A 19,337-nucleotide genomic window follows, 5' to 3' on the forward strand; every position below is an offset into this window, starting at 1 on the left:
AAGCACTAAGTTTTGCAGGTGCCTGAACATACCATGCAAGTGCCCCCCCCCCTTTGAAGCCAATCTGGGTGTTGGGAGCAAAACAGAGGCGTTCCATCTCTGTTTTGCTCCCACTGCCCGGAATGGCTCTGAAGGGGAGGAAGAAGGGCCACTTGCAAGACACACAGGCAGTCCCAAGGACAGCCATTTTCTGTTGCAAAGTTGGCAAAACTGTACTGTAATTAGTTTGTGGAACTCCTTGCCACAGGATGTAGTGATGGCGTCTTGCCTGGATGCCTTTGAGAAGGGATTGGACAAATTTCTGGAGGAAAAGTTCATTACGGGTTACAAGTCATAGTAGGTATGTGCAGGCTCTTGGTTTTAGAGGCAGGCTGCCTCTGATTGCCAGATGCAGGGGAGGGCGCCGGGACAAAGGTTGTGTCTGTTGTCTGGTGTGCCCCTGGGGCATTTAGTGGGCCACTGTGAGATACAGGAAGCTGGACTAGAATGGCCCTTGGCCTGATCCAGCAGGGTTCTTCTTATGTTCTTATGTTCTGTCAACATTTGTCCTTGAAGAGGAATGGTGCATTTGGACTTAATGCCATAAGGGCAGTTTTTATATCTTCTTGACCCCTTTCCTGTCTACTGCTGCAGTAACTTTGTATCACAAATTCCAGATTGTGTACTGTTAAAGTGCTGTTGATGGTGTGGGGAATATACGGAGCCTTGGTTTTAGGCCAGGCATACTGGAGAAATTTTGCAAATATTTCTGTAAATTTAGTGTACAGGAAGCCTGTGGGACATGCAGTGGAGATATCAAAGTGACTGCAGCAGTATATTCCCCACACCATCAACAGCACTTTTAACAGTACACAATCTGGAATTTGTGATACAAGTGGAGAATCTTGGCTCTTTAATCTGTTCCACTGATGTCAGATGAAATTTCAGGGGCTGATGAAGCCTTCCGGGGTCAACATAATTTCTGCATAGCTTCTTCCCCAGAAACAAATTCTGTAGAGCAGTACAAAATACAGACTTTGATTGTGCAATCGGTTCATGTTGCAGAATCCTACTTTTCTTGCTGCAAAATGTTGGTGTAGGTTTTACACATGTGAATTTTCTAGCCTTACAATAATTCTCTTTTTTTAATTCCTCTTCTTTTCAAATGGAACAGAAAAACTTCATTGGCGTTTGTGCTGCTAACAGGTTCAAGAAGATCACCAGCTCGGGGTCCCTGACTGCTCTGGGGGTCTGAGTGTGGGGGGCCGGAACTGGGTGGAAATTGAGCGACGTGGGAGCAACAGAAGAGAAAAAAAACCTCCTGTGGGAAGCTTGAACTGTGTGATATGTGCCATGCCCCGTGTGCTGGGGACTGCCTAGGCAAGAGGAACGGGGCCCACCCTGAATGACGAGATGTTTTCTGCTGAGAAGTGGGGGCTGGAGCAGAGCTGGTGGGTGTGGGCTTGGGGCTTTCCCAGACAGACTCCATCCATGCCTGGGACTCTTGTTCCTTCTCTGGAAGCAGGTCCCGTGTCCCTGTGCCATTCCCACTAGGAGGTCTCTCCCCTGCACCTGCTGACTTGAGCCTTCCCATTTGAGCTGCTTGGGGGGGGATTCTGCCCCCTCCCCTGGGCTCTGTGCCTCCTCCCAGCCTGTGCTCACAGATGCCACGCTGCTCCCACATGGCCGTCGTATACCTCATCCTGCACATGTTGGAATGTTTGCTGCTTGGAAGGGGTTTCCTGCCCTGCCACTGACGCCTGGATCTGTCCTCCTTGCGCCTTGACTTGGCCGTGGGTCCCAGAGCGCAAGCGGTCACTGGTCTGCAGCATCCCTGTGACTGCTGCACTGCCTTTCCCACAGTGATGGTCCTGCCTGATCACTTCTGCACCAACTGGGTCTGTCCTCTGCTCTCACCACTGACTGGCTTCTGCCTCCAGCGATCCCAACTGCCAGGCCACCTGCGGGGAGTTTGGCTTCCCCCTCCTGAGAAAAGAGTTGCCAGACTTTGCAGTACAAACAGTGCCGTCTGCATTCAACTGAGAAAGCGTCGCTTCTGTTCCCCTGTGAAGCTGCTTCTCTGCTTAAACGTTGATTTGAAATGGGCCTTGTTGAACTGGTTGAGCTTGGTGAGTGTCAGCCCTCTGGTCAATGTGGAGCTCTGGAACTCAGCAGGCACCCCCCACATGCTATGTCCTCCCATGACCCCCCCCCCAACCTCTTTTTTCTGGGCTTGTGCCTCAGTATCCAGGCTCCTGCCCAACCCCAGCTTTCTCCATTTGCTCCCAGGCCCTGTGCCCCCAGGCTCTGCTTAGAGCTCTGTGTCACTCCCCTGGTGTAAGGAATCATGCCCACAAGCAGCTGTAGGCACAATTAAGAGATCCGCCATGGGGCTTCTGCCTGCATCCAGGCGGAATTGACCTGCTGTGGGAAGCAGAGCAGGAAACAGCCTCTTCCGGCATCAGCAAAGCGCTGCAAGCTGGAGTTCCTGTGATCCCTGGGCAGGCAGGCAGGCTGGGTGCACAGGATGCAAAGACTCCGTGTTCCAGAAGCATCCGCAGATGGGGAGCCAGCCCAGAGAGAAGACTGCATTGTGCAAATGTCTTTGTGCTAACCTCTTTGCCCTTCTGAGCTGCCGAAGAGAGGGTCTGGAAAGGGAAGGAGAGGGAGGCAATGCTCACATGGAGCACAGAGTGCAGTGCTCTGGCTTAATGGAGACCATCTGTGCTCACCCGTCTGAAAGGGCTGCTTCAGAGCTGGCCACCAACAGACAGGAACTGCTGTGTGCGCATGGGAGTGCTCGCCTCACCCCGGGTCAGTCCCTTGTAGGGAAGAGAGCCCAAGAAACCAGCCGTGGGGCTGGAGGCAAAGCCGCACCTCTTGCGTAGAAGAGTCGCCTGTGCTTGACCCTCCGCCCAGCCCCCAGTCGGGGAGTGATCCTGAATAGCCCAGCATCTCATCACAGGCAGAACTACTAGGCTCCATTTTGGGAGGGGGGGCAGTTTTGTTTTTTTTAATGCAGTTGGTTCTTAGCCATGATTTCTGAAGTACTCAGTGCATAAATGACTTTGGACATGTGTCTTTCCCACATCCACGCAAGGCAGTTTGATTGAACCCATTTTGCTGATGTGATGGGCAACCAAGAGTGAAACTAGATGCTACTAGGGAGGTCTGATTGGCACTCCAGCAGTGTCTTCCTTTTCTCTCCCCTGGCAACATGTGGAGGCACCAGACCTATCATGCGATACACTCCCATCACATCATCTCACGTGTTGTCCTCCCTGCAGGCTAGCAATGGAGAGAGGGAGAGGAGGTGCAGAACTGCGGCTTCAGTGCTAGCCCCCAATTTCTCACTGGTCTGGTTTTCTGCCTCGGAAGTGGTGACTGGCCAGGTGGACGGCTGTAAAGCAATTTTGCTCCAGGTCTTCCAGTCCAGGTTGCCCTGCCCATGAGAAAGCAAAGGAGGACGAGAGACTCCTTACCCACCCTTCTTTGATGATCCCCCAAGAATCCCAAAGAATGTGTAGTATGTAGGGTGTGTTTGGGTAGTAGTCTGCCAATTAAGCTTCATACCAGGACTGGAGGGGAGCGGGGGGGGACATGGGGGGGCCTTTTCCCTACAGCAGAGGAATGAGGTTGTCCATATTCTGCACTAGAGCACAGAGCAGCAGCAGCAGCACCCCCTCTCCAATGAATTGTCAGTGCTTTTGGGATTTTAAAGCCCAGGTCTTCTGCTTGGTTTCTCACTTTGTGTCTCAAGCAACGGGCACACCCACCCACCCACCCACCTGAGAAGAACAAGCAGTTGGATTCAAACTTGGTCTGCCACGCCTGGTGGGGCAAGGATTCCCAGGCCCTTAGAAGCTGCCACAGACCTCCCAGTGTGCAGGTGTATCCCCTCCAGAGAGAGGGCTTCTGTGCCGGACTGAATGTAAATAAATGTACAGGTGAAGTGCCAGCCCAGGTGTCTTCCATCCTCCAAGGGCCTCCTGCATGTCTAGTATGGTTCTGTGCTTGGTCACGTACAACACATAGATGTGCTGCCCTACCAGTCCAGTCCCAGGCATCTGCGTCCGTCACCAGCAGGGCAGCTTGTCAGCAGGCGGAGCAATGTTGCCCCAAGCTCAGCCTGGCCAAAGCACCACCAGTGCAGCAGACCTGGGTGAGGGGCTGCAATTCTCAGCCCACCTGGTGATGCTGAGGAGCAGACAGGCTTACTGCTGGCCCTACGCACTGCTGACTATGGCCAGGGCTGGCTCTGGGCTGGTGGGAGCTGGGTGGGGGAGCTGGCTATCAGGCCACATGGTTGAAAAGCAAGCATGTGCCCTCAAACCCCACTCGGCATAGCCTGTTCAGGTTTCAGGGCTCGACCTGCATGGGGGCCAAATTTGTAGCATTACTGCATCTTATTTTTTCCTACACACGCTCTGAAAGGACCCTGGAAAGCTCTGCACTTGGCCCCAGTGGAAACTGGTTTTCCTCTGGTCAATAGCAATGCGTGAGCCTGTGTGCACCAAATCCAGACTGGATCCACGGCAAGGGCAAGGCATTAAAGGACCCCCCCCCCACAGCAGCTGTGGTTGTGTGTATGCCCCCCCCCACATTGCTCCCTGGGGCATTTGGTGGGCTGCTGTGAGATACAGGAAGCTGGACTAGATGGGCCTGTGGCCTGATCCAGTGGGGCTGTTCTTATGTTCACATGTGCTCTTGAGCAAAATGACAGTGAACTAGGAGGGTCAACAAAGGCACTGGCGAGCACATAGTCTTGACCCTTTTGCAGAGGAGCACTGAGGAGATCCTCATTCCTGTGTCAGCTGCATTGCTGAAGCGGCCACAGGACTCAGCTGGGGGGCACGGAAACAAGGCGTGCCGCTGTCTCCCACAGGAGGACTGGGCAGAGATGTCTTCAGCTAAGGTGGGGCTTCGGTGGGCAGGCAAGATTTTTCACCTTTTCCATGGCCACTTCTGGCAACAGCATCCCATCTCTTTCCTGGCACAGTGCAAAGAAGCCCATTTCCCTCCACCCATACTTATGCAGAGCTTCTCACCCGTACTTCCTGTGAAGGTTGAGCAAGCCCTCCCCTCACTTTCCAGATGTGGTGTGCAGATTGATCATTCCTAATGATTGCTGTTTTGTGAGGGGGAATGACCTTTCCCGATCCCTTACCACACACATTGTAAGGGGTCCTTCTGGGTCTTTGAATGTTTGCCTGTGGGCAATTGCAATGAGCACAGGGATCATTTGCGTATTTTCTGACTAATTTCCCAAGAATCCTCTACTATCTCCCTTCCCTTGCAGTTTCATTGTTTACTTGGGGGACTCTCCAGCTCCAGTGGTTCATTTCTGGTCCTTGCAGCTTACATAAGAACAGCCCCACTGGATCAGGCCATAGGCCCATCTAGTCCAGCTTCCTGTATCTCACAGCGGCCCACCAAATGCCCCAGGGAGCACACCAGATAACAAGAGACCTCATCCTGGTGCCCTCCCCTACATCTGGCATTCTGACTTAACCCATTCCTAAAATCAGGAGGTTGCGCATACACATCATGGCTTGTACCCCATAATGGATTTTTCCTCCAGAAACTTGTCCAATCCCCTTTTAAAGGCGTCTAGGCTAGACGCCAGCACCACATCCTGTGGCAAGGAGTTCCACAGACCGACCACGCGCTGAGTAAAGAAATATTTTCTTTTGTCTGTCCTAACCCGCCCAACACTCAATTTTAGTGGATGTCCCCTGGTTCTGGTATTATGTGAGAGTGTAAAGAGCATCTCCCTATCCACTCTGTCCATCCCCTGCATAATTTTGTATGTCTCAATCATGTCCCCCCTCAAGCGTCTCTTTTCTAGGCTGAAGAGGCCCAAACGCCGTAGCCTTTCCTCATAAGGAAGGTGCCCCAGCCCCGTAATCAGCTTAGTCGCTCTCTTTTGCACCTTTTCCATTTCCACTATGTCTTTTTTGAGATGCGGCGACCAGAACTGGACACAATACTCCAGGTGTGGCCTTACCATAGATTTGTACAACGGCATTATAATACTAGCTGTTTTGTTCTCAATACCCTTCCTAATGATCCCAAGCATAGAATTGGCCTCCTTCACTGCCGCCGCACATTGGGTCGACACTTTCATCGACCTGTCCACCACCACCCCAAGATCTCTCTCCTGATCTGTCACAGACAGCTCAGAACCCATCAGCCTATATGTGAAGTTTTGATTTTTTGCCCCAATGTGCATGACTTTACACTTACTGACATTGAAGCGCATCTGCCATTTTGCTGCCCATTCTGCCAGTCTGGAGAGATCCTTCTGGAGCTCCTCACAATCACTTCTGGTCTTTACCACTCGGAAAAGTTTGGTGTCGTCTGCAAACTTAGCCACTTCACTGCTCAACCCTGTCTCCAGGTCATTTATGAAGAGGTTGAAAAGCACCGGTCCCAGGACAGATCCTTGGGGCACACCGCTTTTCACCTCTCTTCATTGTGAAAATTGCCCATTGACACCCACTCTCTGCTTCCTGGCCTCCAACCAGTTCTCAATCCACGAGAGGACCTGTCCTCTAATTCCCTGACTGTGGAGTTTTTTCAGTAGCCTTTGGTGAGGGACCGTGTCAAACGCTTTCTGAAAGTCCAGATATATAATGTCCACGGGTTCTCCAGCATCCACATGCCTGTTGACCTTTTCAAAGAATTCTATAAGGTTTGTGAGGCAAGACTTGCTGGTGAGTGCAGGAAACAGTCTTGTACAGAGTCCAACCACTGGTCCGTCCATCCAACCCAGTCATCTCCACACATAAGAACATAAGAACATAAGAACATAAGAACAGCCCCACTGGATCAGGCCATAGGCCCATCTAGTCCAGCTTCCTGTATCTCACAGCGGCCCACCAAATGCCCCAGGGAGCACACCAGATAACAAGAGACCTCATCCTGGTGCTCTCCCCTACATCTGGCATTCTGACTTAACCCATTCCTAAAATCAGGAGGTTGCGCATACACATCATGGCTTGTACCCCATAATGGATTTTTCCTCCAGAAACTCGTCCAATCCCCTTTTAAAGGCGACTAGGCTAGACGCCAGCACCACATCCTGTGGCAAGGAATTCCACAGACCGACCACGCGCTGAGTAAAGAAATATTTTCTTTTGTCTGTCCTAACCCGCCCAACACTCAATTTTAGTGGATGTCCCCTGGTTCTGGTATTATGTGAGAGTGTAAAGAGCATCTCCCTATCCACTCTGTCCATCCCCTGCATAATTTTGTATGTCTCAATCATGTCCCCCCTCAGGCGTCTCTTTTCTAGGCTGAAGAGGCCCAAACGCCGTAGCCTTTCCTCATAAGGAAGGTGCCCCAGCCCCGTAATCATCTTAGTCGCTCTCTTTTGCACCTTTTCCATTTCCACTATGTCTTTTTTGAGATGCGGCGACCAGAACTGGACACAATACTCCAGGTGTGGCCTTACCATAGATTTGTACAACGGCATTATAATACTAACCGTTTTGTTCTCAATACCCTTCCTAATGATCCCAAGCATAGAATTGGCCTTCTTCACTGCCACCGCACATTGGGTCGACACTTTCATCGACCTGTCCACCACCACCCCAAGATCTCTCTCCTGATCTGTCACAGACAGTTCAGAACCCATCAGCCTATATCTAAAGTTTTGATTTTTTGCCCCAATGTGCATGACTTTACACTTACTGACATTGAAGCGCATCTGCCATTTTGCTGCCCATTCTGCCAGTCTGGAGAGATCCTTCTGGAGCTCCTCACAATCACTTCTGGTCTTTACCACTCGGAAAAGTTTGGTGTCGTCTGCAAACTTTGCCACCTCACTGCTCAACCCTGTCTCCAGGTCATTTATGAAGAGGTTGAAAAGCACCGGTCCCAGGACAGATCCTTGGGGCACACCGCTTTTCACCTCTCTCCATTGTGAAAATTGCCCATTGACACCCACTCTCTGCTTCCTGGCCTCCAACCAGTTCTCAATCCACGAGAGGACCTGTCCTCTAATTCCCTGACTGTGGAGTTTTTTCAGTAGCCTTTGGTGAGGGACCGTGTCAAACGCCTTCTGAAAGTCCAGATATATAATGTCCACGGGTTCTCCCGCATCCACATGCCTGTTGACCTTTTCAAAGAATTCTATAAGGTTGGTGAGGCAAGACTTACCCTTACAGAAGCCATGCTGACTCTCCCTCAGCAAGGCCTGTTCGTCTATGTGTTTTGAGATCCTATCTTTGATGAGGCATTCCACCATCTTACCCGGTATAGATGTTAGGCTGACTGGCCTATAGTTTCCCGGGTCCCCCCTCTTTCCCTTTTTAAAAATAGGCGTGACATTTGCTATCCTCCAATCTTCTGGCACCATGGCCGTTTTGAGGGACAAGTTGCATACCTTAGTCAAGAGATCTGCAACTTCATTCTTCAATTCCTTAATAACCCTTGGGTGTATGCCATCAGGGCCCGGTGACTTATTGATCTTTAATTTATCAATGAGGTCTGAAACATCTTCTCTTTTAACCTCTATCTGACTTAACTCCTCGGTCAGGAGGGGCCGTTCGGGCAGCGGTATCTGCCCGAGGTCTTCTGCCGTGAAGACAGATGCAAAGAACTCATTTAATTTCTCTGCCATCTCTAAGTCTCCTTTTATCTCCCCTTTCCCTCCCTCACCATCCAGAGGGCCAACCGCTTCTCTGGCGGGTTTCCTGCTTCTAACATATTTGAAGAAGCTTTTATTATTCCCCTTAATGTTGCCGGCCATGCGTTCCTCATAGTCTCGCTTGGCCTCCCCTATCACCTTCTTACATTTCTTTTGCCACAGTTTATGTTCCTTTTTATTCTCTTCATTAGGGCAAGACTTCCATTTACGGAAGGAAGCTTCCTTGCCCTTCACAGCCTCTCTAACTTGGCTGGTTAGCCATGCGGGCACTCTCCTGGATTTAGTGGAACCCTTCTTTCTTTGCGGTATACACCTCTGCTGGGCCTCTATTACTGTTGTTTTAAGCAGCCTCCATGCACTCTGGAGAGACTGGACTCTTTTTACCCTCTCTTTCAACCTCCTTCTAACCAGCCTCCTCATTTGAGGGAAGTCCGCCCGTCGGAAGTCAAGGGTTTTTGTTAGAGATTTGCCCGGTATTCTTCCCCCAACGTGCACATCAAAACGGATCGCAGCATGATCACTGTTCCCCAATGGCTCAGTAACATTTACATCTCTAACCAGGTCCTGCGTACCGCACAAAATTAAATCCAGAGTCACCTGTCCTCTAGTGGGCTCCGTGACTAGCTGATCTAAGCCACAGTCATTTAGCACGTCAAGAAATCCGGTTTCCTTATCGTGACCAGAACACAAATTGACCCAGTCAATATGAGGATAATTGAAGTCCCCCATGATTACAACCCTGTCCTTCCTTGTCACCTCCCTGATCTGTTTCCTCATTTCAAGGTCCCCATCAGATTTCTGGTCTGGAGGACGATAGCACGCCCCCAGTATTACATCGCTGCACAAGCCTGGTAATTTAACCCACAGAGATTCTACGGTGGAGTCGGACCCACCTTCAATCTCTACTTTGCTGGATTCTATCCCTTCCTTAACATAAAGGGCCACCCCACCTCCAACACGCCCCTGCCTGTCCCTCCTGTAGAGTTTATAGCCCGGGATTGCGGTATCCCACTGATTCTCCGCATTCCACCAGGTTTCCGTTATGCCCACTATGTCAATATTTTCCCTTGTCACCAGACATTCCAGTTCTCCCACCTTTGCTCGTAGACTTCGGGCATTCGCATAAAAGCATTTATACACGGAATGCCCCAGGATGGGCTGCTTATTCGCTCCTTTGTCCCCGCATCCTCTCATTGTGCCAAACCGTCTATCACATCCCATCTCCCTACCTTTCCCAATTTCTTCTCCTACCCTGCCTTTGTCTTGTTGTTCTTTAACCTCCCCATCCTCATCCCATAGGGATGAGGAGTCCCGAACCGGATGCCCCTCGGCTCCTGTCGGCCTTCCCCCAGGGATCAGTTTAAAAGCTGCTCTGCCACCTTTTTAATGTTATGCGCCAGCAGTCTGGTTCCATTCTGGTTCAAATGGAGCCCGTCCCTCTTGTACAGGCCCCGCTTGTCCCAAAACGTTCCCCAGTGCCTAACGAATCTAAACCCCTCCTCCCTACACCACCGTCTCATCCACGCATTGAGACCCCTGATCTCCGCCTGCCTAGCTGGCCCTGCGCGTGGAACAGGTAGCACTTCAGAGAACGCTACCTTTGAGGTCCTGGCTTTCAGCTTCCTGCCTAAAAGCCTAAATTGGTAGCACAGATTGGTAGCAACTCACAAAGGCTGTGGGTAGAGAGACCTTTCCCAGCCCTGCTGCTCGAGACTCTTCTACCTGGAGGTGCCAGCGATGCAACCCGGGATCTTCTGCATGCAAAGCTGGTGCTCAATTCTTGAGCTGTGGCTGACGGTGACCATTATGCCATTAGGGACAACTCTCCTGCTTCTGTGCTGCTGATTCCTGTGGTGTACCAAAGCGTGCCACCTTGGTCACTTGTGTTGGAGTAGCATTCTTTTCAGAGTGGGCAAACTTCTGACTTTAAAGAACATTGGCTGCTGTAAAGCAGAATTGTGATGGTCTACAGCAGAGGTCCCTAAAACCTGCAGGCCACATCCAGCGCATGTCGAATGGCCCACTCATGCATGGGCCACTCAGTGACCCATTGAGTGGCCACTCCTTCCTCCTTTCACCCATCCCTATCGTAAGATGCGGCACCACACACCTTTTTTTCTGCTGGATGCAATGCCTGCTGGCCTGGATCACTTTCGCTGAGATAGATGGATCATCTTGGCAACCTTCAGTCTCGAAAGACTCTGGTATCGCGCTCTGAATGGTGGTTCTGGAACAGCGTCTAGTGTGGCTGAAAAGGCCAATTCGGGAGTGACAATCCCTTCCACAAGTGCAGTCTGTCCCTGGTCTGTCCCTGGTCTGTCTCTCTGGCTATGGGCCTTCCTTCTTTGCCTCTTTGCCTCAGACTGTTGGCCAAGTGTCTCTTCAAACTGGGAAAGGCCATGCTGCACAGCCTGCCTCCCGCTCAGAGGCCAGGGTTTCCCACTTGTTGAGGTCCACTCCTAAGGCCTTCAGATCCCTCTTGCAGATGTCCTTGTATCGCAGCTGTGGTCTACCTGTAGGGCGCTTTCCTTGCACGAGTTCTCCATAGAGGAGATCCTTTGGGATCCGGCCATCATCCATTCTCACGACATGACCGAGCCAACGCAGGCGTCTCTGTTTCAGCAGTGCATACATGCTAGGGATTCCAGCTCGTTCCAGGACTGTGTTGTTTAGAACTTTGTCCTGCCAGGTGATGCCGAGATTGTGTTGGAGGCAGCGCATGTGGAAAGCATTCAGTTTCTTCTGTTGTGAGCGAAGAGTCCGTGACTCACTGCAGTACCGAAGTGTACTCAGGATGCAAGCTCTGTAGACCTAGATCTTGGTATGTTCCGTCAGCTTCTTGTTGGACCAGACTCTCTTTGTGAGTCTGGAAAACATGGTAGCTGCTTTACCGATGCGCTTGTTTAGCTCGGTATCGAGAGAAAGAGTGTCGGAGATCGTTGAGCCAAGATTCACAAAGTCATGGACAACCTCCAGTTCATGTGCAGAGATTGTAATGCAGGGAGGTGAGTCCACATCCTGAACCACGACCTGTGTTTTCTTCAGGCTGATTGTCAGTCCAAAATCTTGGCAGGCCTTGCTAAAACGATCCATGAGCTGCTGGAGATAACATAGATAGATGGATAACAAGTGGCCTGTAGCTACAAATATTCTTCTCCTATTATGAAATTCATAGAGCTATATACAAAATGTATACAGTACATTGTTATCCATAATTGGTCTGCTCTGGGTAAACTGGTGGAAAACATAATCATCTATGAGTCTTGCTGAAGGACAATCAGACTGGTTTCTGCAAAGGTAAGTCCTGCCACACAAACCTTCTAGAGTTCATTCAGGTACGTCAGTAGAGTTGATTCAGTGGACATTTTAACAAAGTGCCTCTTCAAAGACTCTTGACATAGTCCTGCAATAAGTGGACAGATCCTTTTGTGGACTGGTAACTGGTTAAAAAACAGGAAGCAGAGAGTAGGAATGAATGGACAGTTGTCATGGTGGGGGGCACTAAGTGGTGGAGTCGGACAGACCCTTGGGGGTCTGTCTTGGGGCTGATGTTTTTTCACTTTTTCCTAAATGATCTGGAGTTGGGGTAACCAGCAAGTTTGCAGATGCTACCAAACTATACAGGGCGGTTAAAACAAAGGCAGATTGAGAAGTGCTCCAAAAAGACAACTCCAAGTTGGGTGAATGTGCAGAGAAATGGCAAATACAGCTAAACGTCAATAAGGGTAAGATGAGGCACACTGAGGCCAAACATCCCAGTGTCACTTGTACACTGGCAGCTCAAACCCCATCAGTGAGCAGCAGGAGAGCAATCTTTGGGGCCACAGTGGATAATGGAATGAACATACTGACTCTGTGTGCAATAGAAGGTAAATTCCACTGTTGGAGTCATGAGGAAAGGGGTTAAAAACAAGACTCACACTGTATTGCTCTGTTGTTACCCTGCACATGCCCAATCTTGTCTGATCTTGGAAGCTAAGCAGGGTTAGGCCTGGTCAATACTTGGATGGGAGACCGCCTGGGAATACCGGGTGCTGTAGGCTTATACCATGATCTCGGAAGCTAAGCAGGGACAGGCCTGGTTAGTACTTGGATGGGAGACCGCCTGGGAATACTGGGTGCTGTAGGCTTATACCATGATCTTGGAAGCTAAGCAGGGTCAGGCCGGGTTAGTACTTGGATGGGAGACCGCCTGGGAATACCGGGGGCTGTAGGCTTATACCATAGTCTTTTGAGACTGAAGGTTGCCAACCAACCAACCACTGTATTTCTGGTGAATAAATCTATGCTGTGGCCAGATTTGGGACACTGTGTACTGTTCTCATCACCACCCCTCAAGAAGGATATTGCGCAAAAGGGGTCACTAAATGTGGAGAAGGTCCAAAAGGGGGCCATTAAAATGCTTGGAGAATTGGAGTTTCATTTGTTTCAAGGAAAAGTGACAACATTTAGGAAGGGTATTGAGAACAAAACGGCTAGTATTATAATGCCGTTGTACAAATCGATGGTAAGGCCACACCTGGAGTATTGTGTCCAGTTCTGGTCGCCGCATCTCAAAAAAGACATAGTGGAAATGGAAATGGTGCAAAAAAGAGCGACTAAGATGGTTACGGGGCTGGGGCACCTTCCTTACGAGGAAAGGCTACGGCGTTTGGGCCTCTTCAGCCTAGAAAAGAGACGCCTGAGGGGGGACATGATTGAGACATACAAAATTATGCAGGGGATGGACAGAGTGGATAGGGAGATGCTCTTTACACTCGCGCATAACACCAGAACCAGTGGACATCCACTAAAATTGAGTGTTGGGCGGGTTAGGACAGACAAAAGAAAATATTTCTTTACTCAGCTTGTGGTTGGTCTGTGGAACTCCTTGCCACAGGATGTGGTGCTGGCGTCTAGCCTAGACGCCTTTAAAAGGGGATTGGACAAGTTTCTGGAGGAAAAATCCATTTCGGGTTACAAGCCATGATGTTTATGTGCAACCTCCTGATTTTAGAAATGGGCTATGTCAGAATGCCAGATGCAAGGGAGGGCACCAGGATGAGGTCTCTTGTTATCTGGTGTGCTTCCTGGGGCATTTGGTGGGCTGCTGTGAGATACAGGAAGCTGGGCTAGTTGGGCCTATGGCCTGATCCAGTGGGGCTGTTCTTATGTTCTTATGTTCTTATTTGGTACTTTTTAGCTTGTAAAAAGGGTGATTAAAGGGGGAAGCATGATGGCTTATGAGTTATACAATAATTTATGGTGTGGAGAGAATGACACTTTCTCTCCCTCTCACAATCCTAGAACCAGGAGTCCTGAAACCAACTGGTGGGTGGACAAAAGGTGATGCTTTTTCACACAGCTCATAATTAGTCTGTGGGATTCATTGCCACAAAATGTGGTGATGGAGACCAGTTGGAATGGGTCGAAAAGAGTATTCAAGGGAGGGCAGGCGCTACTACCTTGCATGTACTTGCCTCTGAATACCAATTACCAGGGAGGAGAGAGGCCTGCCTTTCCTTCCTGCTTGTGATTGTGGCTTCCCAGAGGCAACTGGCATCCAGACTAGATGGGCTTGATTTAGCACAGCAGTTTTCAGCCAGTGTGCTGCAAAAGGTCTGCAGGTGTGCCACGGGAGTTTGGAGCCAGCAGAGTCGACGGAAGAAGATGGACAGACAATTTGTTGCTACAGACAGTTGCTCTAAAAACAGAGCTGCAGAACCCAGAAGAGCCTCCTGGAAGCCAGAAGTGATATCACAAGAGGCAAAGATCAGAGAGAAGACCACAGAGGTCAGTGTGCCATGAGAAGAAAAATACTGAAAATCGTTGCTCTAGCACAGGGGTCTCCAAACTTTTTGGCTAGAGGGCCGCATCAAATATCTGGCACGGTGTTGAGGGCTGGAAAAAAAAATTAAATATAAAATTTATTTAAATAAATTAGAGATGGAACTTAGATGAGTGAATAGATGAATGAATGGGCTCTTTCATTCAACCTCTCTGGTTTTTGAACACCCTCCAGATGCAACCAAAGCATAGTTCCAGTCATGTTTGGCCAAGTGGGCCAGGGGCTTTCAGGGGACAAGAGGCTGGCCGTGGGCCGGATAGAGGCTTGCCGCGGGCCGCATCTGGCCCCTGGGCCGGGGTTTGGAGACCCCTGCTCTAGCAAGACCTTCCTTATGTTCTTATCTGTCCTGTTGATTCCCACTCAAATGCCTCTCCTCCATATACTGACCTTCACTGTCTAAAAAGCCATTTACGCAGAGAGCCGCATACATTATCTGTATATCACATGACGTAGTAGCTCTTGTCCTCCACTTATCTTTTCTGGCAGAAATTAACCTCCTTCCCTCGTCACTTTTTCCACATCACTTCTTATTGCACAGGGACTGAGTTGAGTGTATGAACTTCCATTACTGTATAAGCTATTATTTTTCCTTTAGGGCTCCCTCCCCTCCCACAGGCGGAACACCCTCCAGTTATTTAGACTTTTCTTCACAAAAAAATGCTCTATACGGCAATCTCTTGGTGTCCTTCACTTTTTTGCACTTTCCCCAGTTCTGTTAGATCTTCTTGGTGTTTGGGCAACCACAACTGTACATCAAGTAACCTGCTTTCTCTTGCGTTTCCTGGCACTGCCTGTGCTCTACAAGATGATTGAAAGCCTTGGGATTTCTCCACTGTGCATTGAACAGGTTCCCTGTCTCAGCTCGGTCTGCTGCTTTCACCACTCACCATGCTCAGTAAGTGATTGAAGATAAGATCTGCTGCAGTGACAAGCAAAGGAGGAGGTGCCCTGAAGGGAGGGGAGGCTGCAGGCCTGGGAAAAGAGGGAAAGAGCGAGGCTGTGCACATACCAGCAGGATGCCATGTGAGCAGCACTTGGGATTGCCAGGGGTCAGCTGGCAGCACTTTCACTGAAATTAGAAGCCCAACTTCACTGGCAGTTTAAACTTCAGCCCCCTCCAACAATTTAGATGACTGATAGACGTTTTTCAAATTATGTATTGCATGGAGACTCTCCCCCTTTTACCCCCTATTTAGTTCTGTTGTGGTCTCTCGTGTCTGGGTGTGCATCTCTCTCTCTTAAAATGGGCACTGACAGCCGTCTCTGGGGTCAGTGTACTGTTGTACCACTGTGCTCAAAACTGCCAGGTTTCTGCATTAATCAATTATGCCCCTGGGGAAATACAGAAAGACTACAGACATACTGTGCACCCCTCATAAAGAGTGAGTGACCATCCCGATTGAACACCCCATCTGGAAGTGCCAACAGCTTTTGAAGGAGAAAGCACAGGAGACTTTTGGCACTGATTCCCAGAAAGATCATGCGCGAGGGATCCTGGGCACACATTCCACTGGTTGTGCCATGTAATATGCTTGGTAGTCAGTGGCCAAACATTTGAGAAGAGGAGGAATGAGGACCTCCTTAAGGGGTTGGAGACCTTTGGCATTCCTGCACCCAAAAAGTACATAAGTATCCAGCAGGGATCTATCTGTGCAGGACTAACTTGGGCAGCAGAGCAGCGCTGAATGCTGGGTGGCCAGGGAGAAAGCAAGAGCAGCTTCTCCTGTTCTCTTGCAAGCAGGGCTAGTGGCTCACTGCAAGGCTGAGATTCAGCATACATCAGCAACGGACACAGAAAGCGCAAGAAAAAGAGTAGTTGACAGCCACCTTTTAATGATCGTGACTTTGATTCCCACTCTTCCTCCAAAGAGCTCAGGGTGGCAGTCCAGCCTTGAAAGGCAGGTAGATCTTAGAGAGAGACTCTGACTCCAGCCCATCAACATCCAGTGAGCCTCGTGGCCAAGCAGGGAGTTGATCCCATCCCAGGCCTTCTTGGGAGAAGGCCAACAGTACATGGAGGGAGGCTTGGAGTGTTCTCTTTCCAAGCATCCGCTCCCATCTCCTTGCCCTACTTCGTTTCCCCTCCCAGGCCTCGGTGATGCAAAGACCTTTCCAGAGGAGCAAAGATAGGACCTCGGCTCACACCGCTGACATCACACCACTACTTCTCTGAATGCTGCCAGCCCAGCAGACTTGGCATCCCAGCCAGGCCTGTCACTTCCAACACTCCTCAGACTCCCTTTCACTGACGTCGGTGCAAAGAGTTGCTCTTTTTTTCCCACCAGGAGATTCCAGCAGAGGCAGGCGATGAGTCAGGGACCAACCTGGCTTCTCCAACTGCATTTTTCCAGCCAGAACAGACTGTCCAAGAGGGACGTCTTACTTGACCTCCTGGCAAAGAAGAGCTGGGGAGAGGTTGGCTCCACACTGGGACAAGTTTTCATGCCAGCAAATACTTCCGGGTACTCGTATGCAGCTACAGAATCGATTTGAGGAGATTTCTTAAAGCCAGGAGGCCATCTAGGGCAACACTTCAGTGGGGACAGCACTTGTGCTTCAGCACGAACAGACCAGCACACTTTGAGGGAGTCCAAACAGAGGACAATTACTGCATCAGGTCTTCACAACAGGAAAGGTATTTCAGCAGTTGCGTGATGCACTGGCATCGCTAGGGGGGTGGCGCAGTAAGTACTGTTGGTGCCACAATGGACTATGTCAGTGGCCTCTCCCACTCCTTGTCCGAGCCATTCTGGGCAGCAGCAACAATGTGCAGTCATGCAGAGTGGGAGGAGCCGCTTACACGGCATATTGCGAAATCTGAAGTATTTACCATGCCACCCCCCCAATAACTATGCCACTAGCATGATGTAACACAGGAGACTTGAGAGCCCAATCCTATCCAGCTTCACTGTGCCACTAGGGCATGCACTGCACCCTGCTGTGGCAGTCATGAAGTCCTCCTCAAGGTAAGGGAACATTTATTCTGATACATCAGGGCTGCAATGCAGCTGCATCAGTGCTGGACAGGACTGGGCCCTGAGGCTGCAATCCTCTCCACTTACCTGGGAGCAAGCCCAATGAATATAATGGGACATCTGCGTAGATATACATAGGACTGAGCTCTCAACCAGGACTTCCTTGGTTCTCATCTTTCCTCTGTCCTGAACTCACTAAGAGGCTATATGCACGCTGTTCCCTCTCAGCCTCTTACAATAGGGGGCAATAATGCTTACTGGGTGGTTGTAAGGACTATATTAAGATGATACCTTTGAAGTGTTCCCAACACTCATGAGAGTGTTAGGCAATTTCTAAGTGCGATCCTGGCAGGCAGGGCTCAGAGGAATTTCACCAGGGGGTAAGAAGTTTCTTTTGGGCCCCTTTGCAAAGGGGGAGGGGTGAAACAGTGGGTGAGGGTGGTGATGGGCAAGCAGAATGAGGGCAGGGAGGGGCAAAACAGGATAGGGGGAGGGTGGAGACAGCTGGAAAAGAACATAAGAACAGCCCCGCTGGATCAGGCCCAGGGCTCATCTAGTCCAGCTTCCTGTATCTCACAGTGGCCCACCAAATGCCCCAGGGAGCACACCAGACAACGGGCACAACCTGCGTCCTGGTGCCCTCTCCTGTGTCTGGCAATCAGAGGCAGCCGTCCTCTAAAACCAAGAGCTTATACATCCCTACTATGACTTGTAACCTGTAATGAATTTTTCCTCCAGAAATTTGTCCAATCCCCTTTTAAAGGCATCCAGGCAAGATGCCATCACTACATCCTGTGGCAAGGAGTTCCACAAACTAATTACAAGCTGGGTAAAGAAACATTTTCTTCTGTCTGTCCTAACTCTCCCAACACTCAACTTTGGTGGATGTCCCCTGGTCCTGGTGTTATGCATCATCATAGTTAGGCTCACACTAGAATGGAAAGTGTCATGTGTGTACCAAAACGTAATTCTACAGCAACTGTAGTCCTGCATCTGTGTCCCAGAACTCCTCTACACTCCTTCACGGTAAGCAAATCCACAAGCCAAAGAGCAGGCCAGTTTGTTCCCAGATTTGATACTGTGTTAAGGAGTGTCATGTCATGTCATGTCATGTGTGCATTCCTCGGTCCAGCATATATGGCTTGCCAGTAGCTCCAGCCACACGCTTGTGGTAGTGTCCCCAGCATCCCGTGCAGGCAACAAGTCTGAGTAGGTAGGATTTGTAAGATCTCTGGACATTTCTGGGCCTCCTGTTTTGGCTTCTGGACTCACTTTTTGACCCTGGGCCCGGGTACAAATTACCCCCTTTACCCCCCTCTCCTAGACCCTGGTGGCAGGCCCTGAGAGCCTGTTCTGAATTGTCTTGTTTCAGGCTCCCAAAACCTTCACAGGGCCTGCTTCTTTGTTGGGAGAAGGTCCCTAGCAGAACTTAGTGCTTTACAACCCACCTAGCTATGCCACTGGCTGTAGAGCAAGCAACAGGAGGCAGTAACCGCTTGTAGCTGCTTCCGTCTCAAAGCAGCCGCACCAGCAGCAACTCTTCAGGACGTCTACTGGACACCTCCAAACACTCAGCCTTCCCCCCCCCCCCAAAAAAAAATGTAGACTTCCAGGTCGCTTGGCTCATCCACAACCTGCTCTGGGCCAAGGTAGTAAAGGCTCTAAATATATTATTTGGCCCTGCAGGTTTGTTGGCTTGTATTTGTAACCACAGCCATGGGAGAGGGGAGGATCTGGGTTGGGACTCCAGCACTGAAGTGGAGAAAGGCTTTAGAAACAGACCTACACAGACATGGCTGACTGAGGAGACAAATGGAGAAAAGGCAGCTTGCCCCAGGCTCCTTGCTCTGCTAAGCACTGGGTGGGTCACCCATCCATGCACATTCATAGGCAATGGCCAAGT

General features: G+C 50.2%; 1 protein-coding gene across 2 annotated transcripts in view; it reads left to right on the top strand.

Annotated features, from left to right (window-relative positions):
* MYLK2 (myosin light chain kinase 2) overlaps positions 1-2,971 on the top strand; it is a 31,186-nt gene extending 28,215 nt beyond the window's left edge. For both annotated transcript variants that reach the window (XM_066625922.1, XM_066625924.1), the window contains one exon: positions 1,154-2,971. In XM_066625922.1, the coding sequence (XP_066482019.1) occupies positions 1,154-1,234 (81 nt within the window). In that variant the 3' untranslated portion in view covers positions 1,235-2,971. The remainder of the gene's footprint in view (positions 1-1,153) is intronic.
* Positions 2,972-19,337: the final 16,366 nt, after the last annotated feature.

The sequence above is a fragment of the Tiliqua scincoides genome, chromosome 4 (assembly GCF_035046505.1).
Source record: "Tiliqua scincoides isolate rTilSci1 chromosome 4, rTilSci1.hap2, whole genome shotgun sequence".
Classification (NCBI taxonomy): Eukaryota; Metazoa; Chordata; class Lepidosauria; order Squamata; family Scincidae; genus Tiliqua; species Tiliqua scincoides.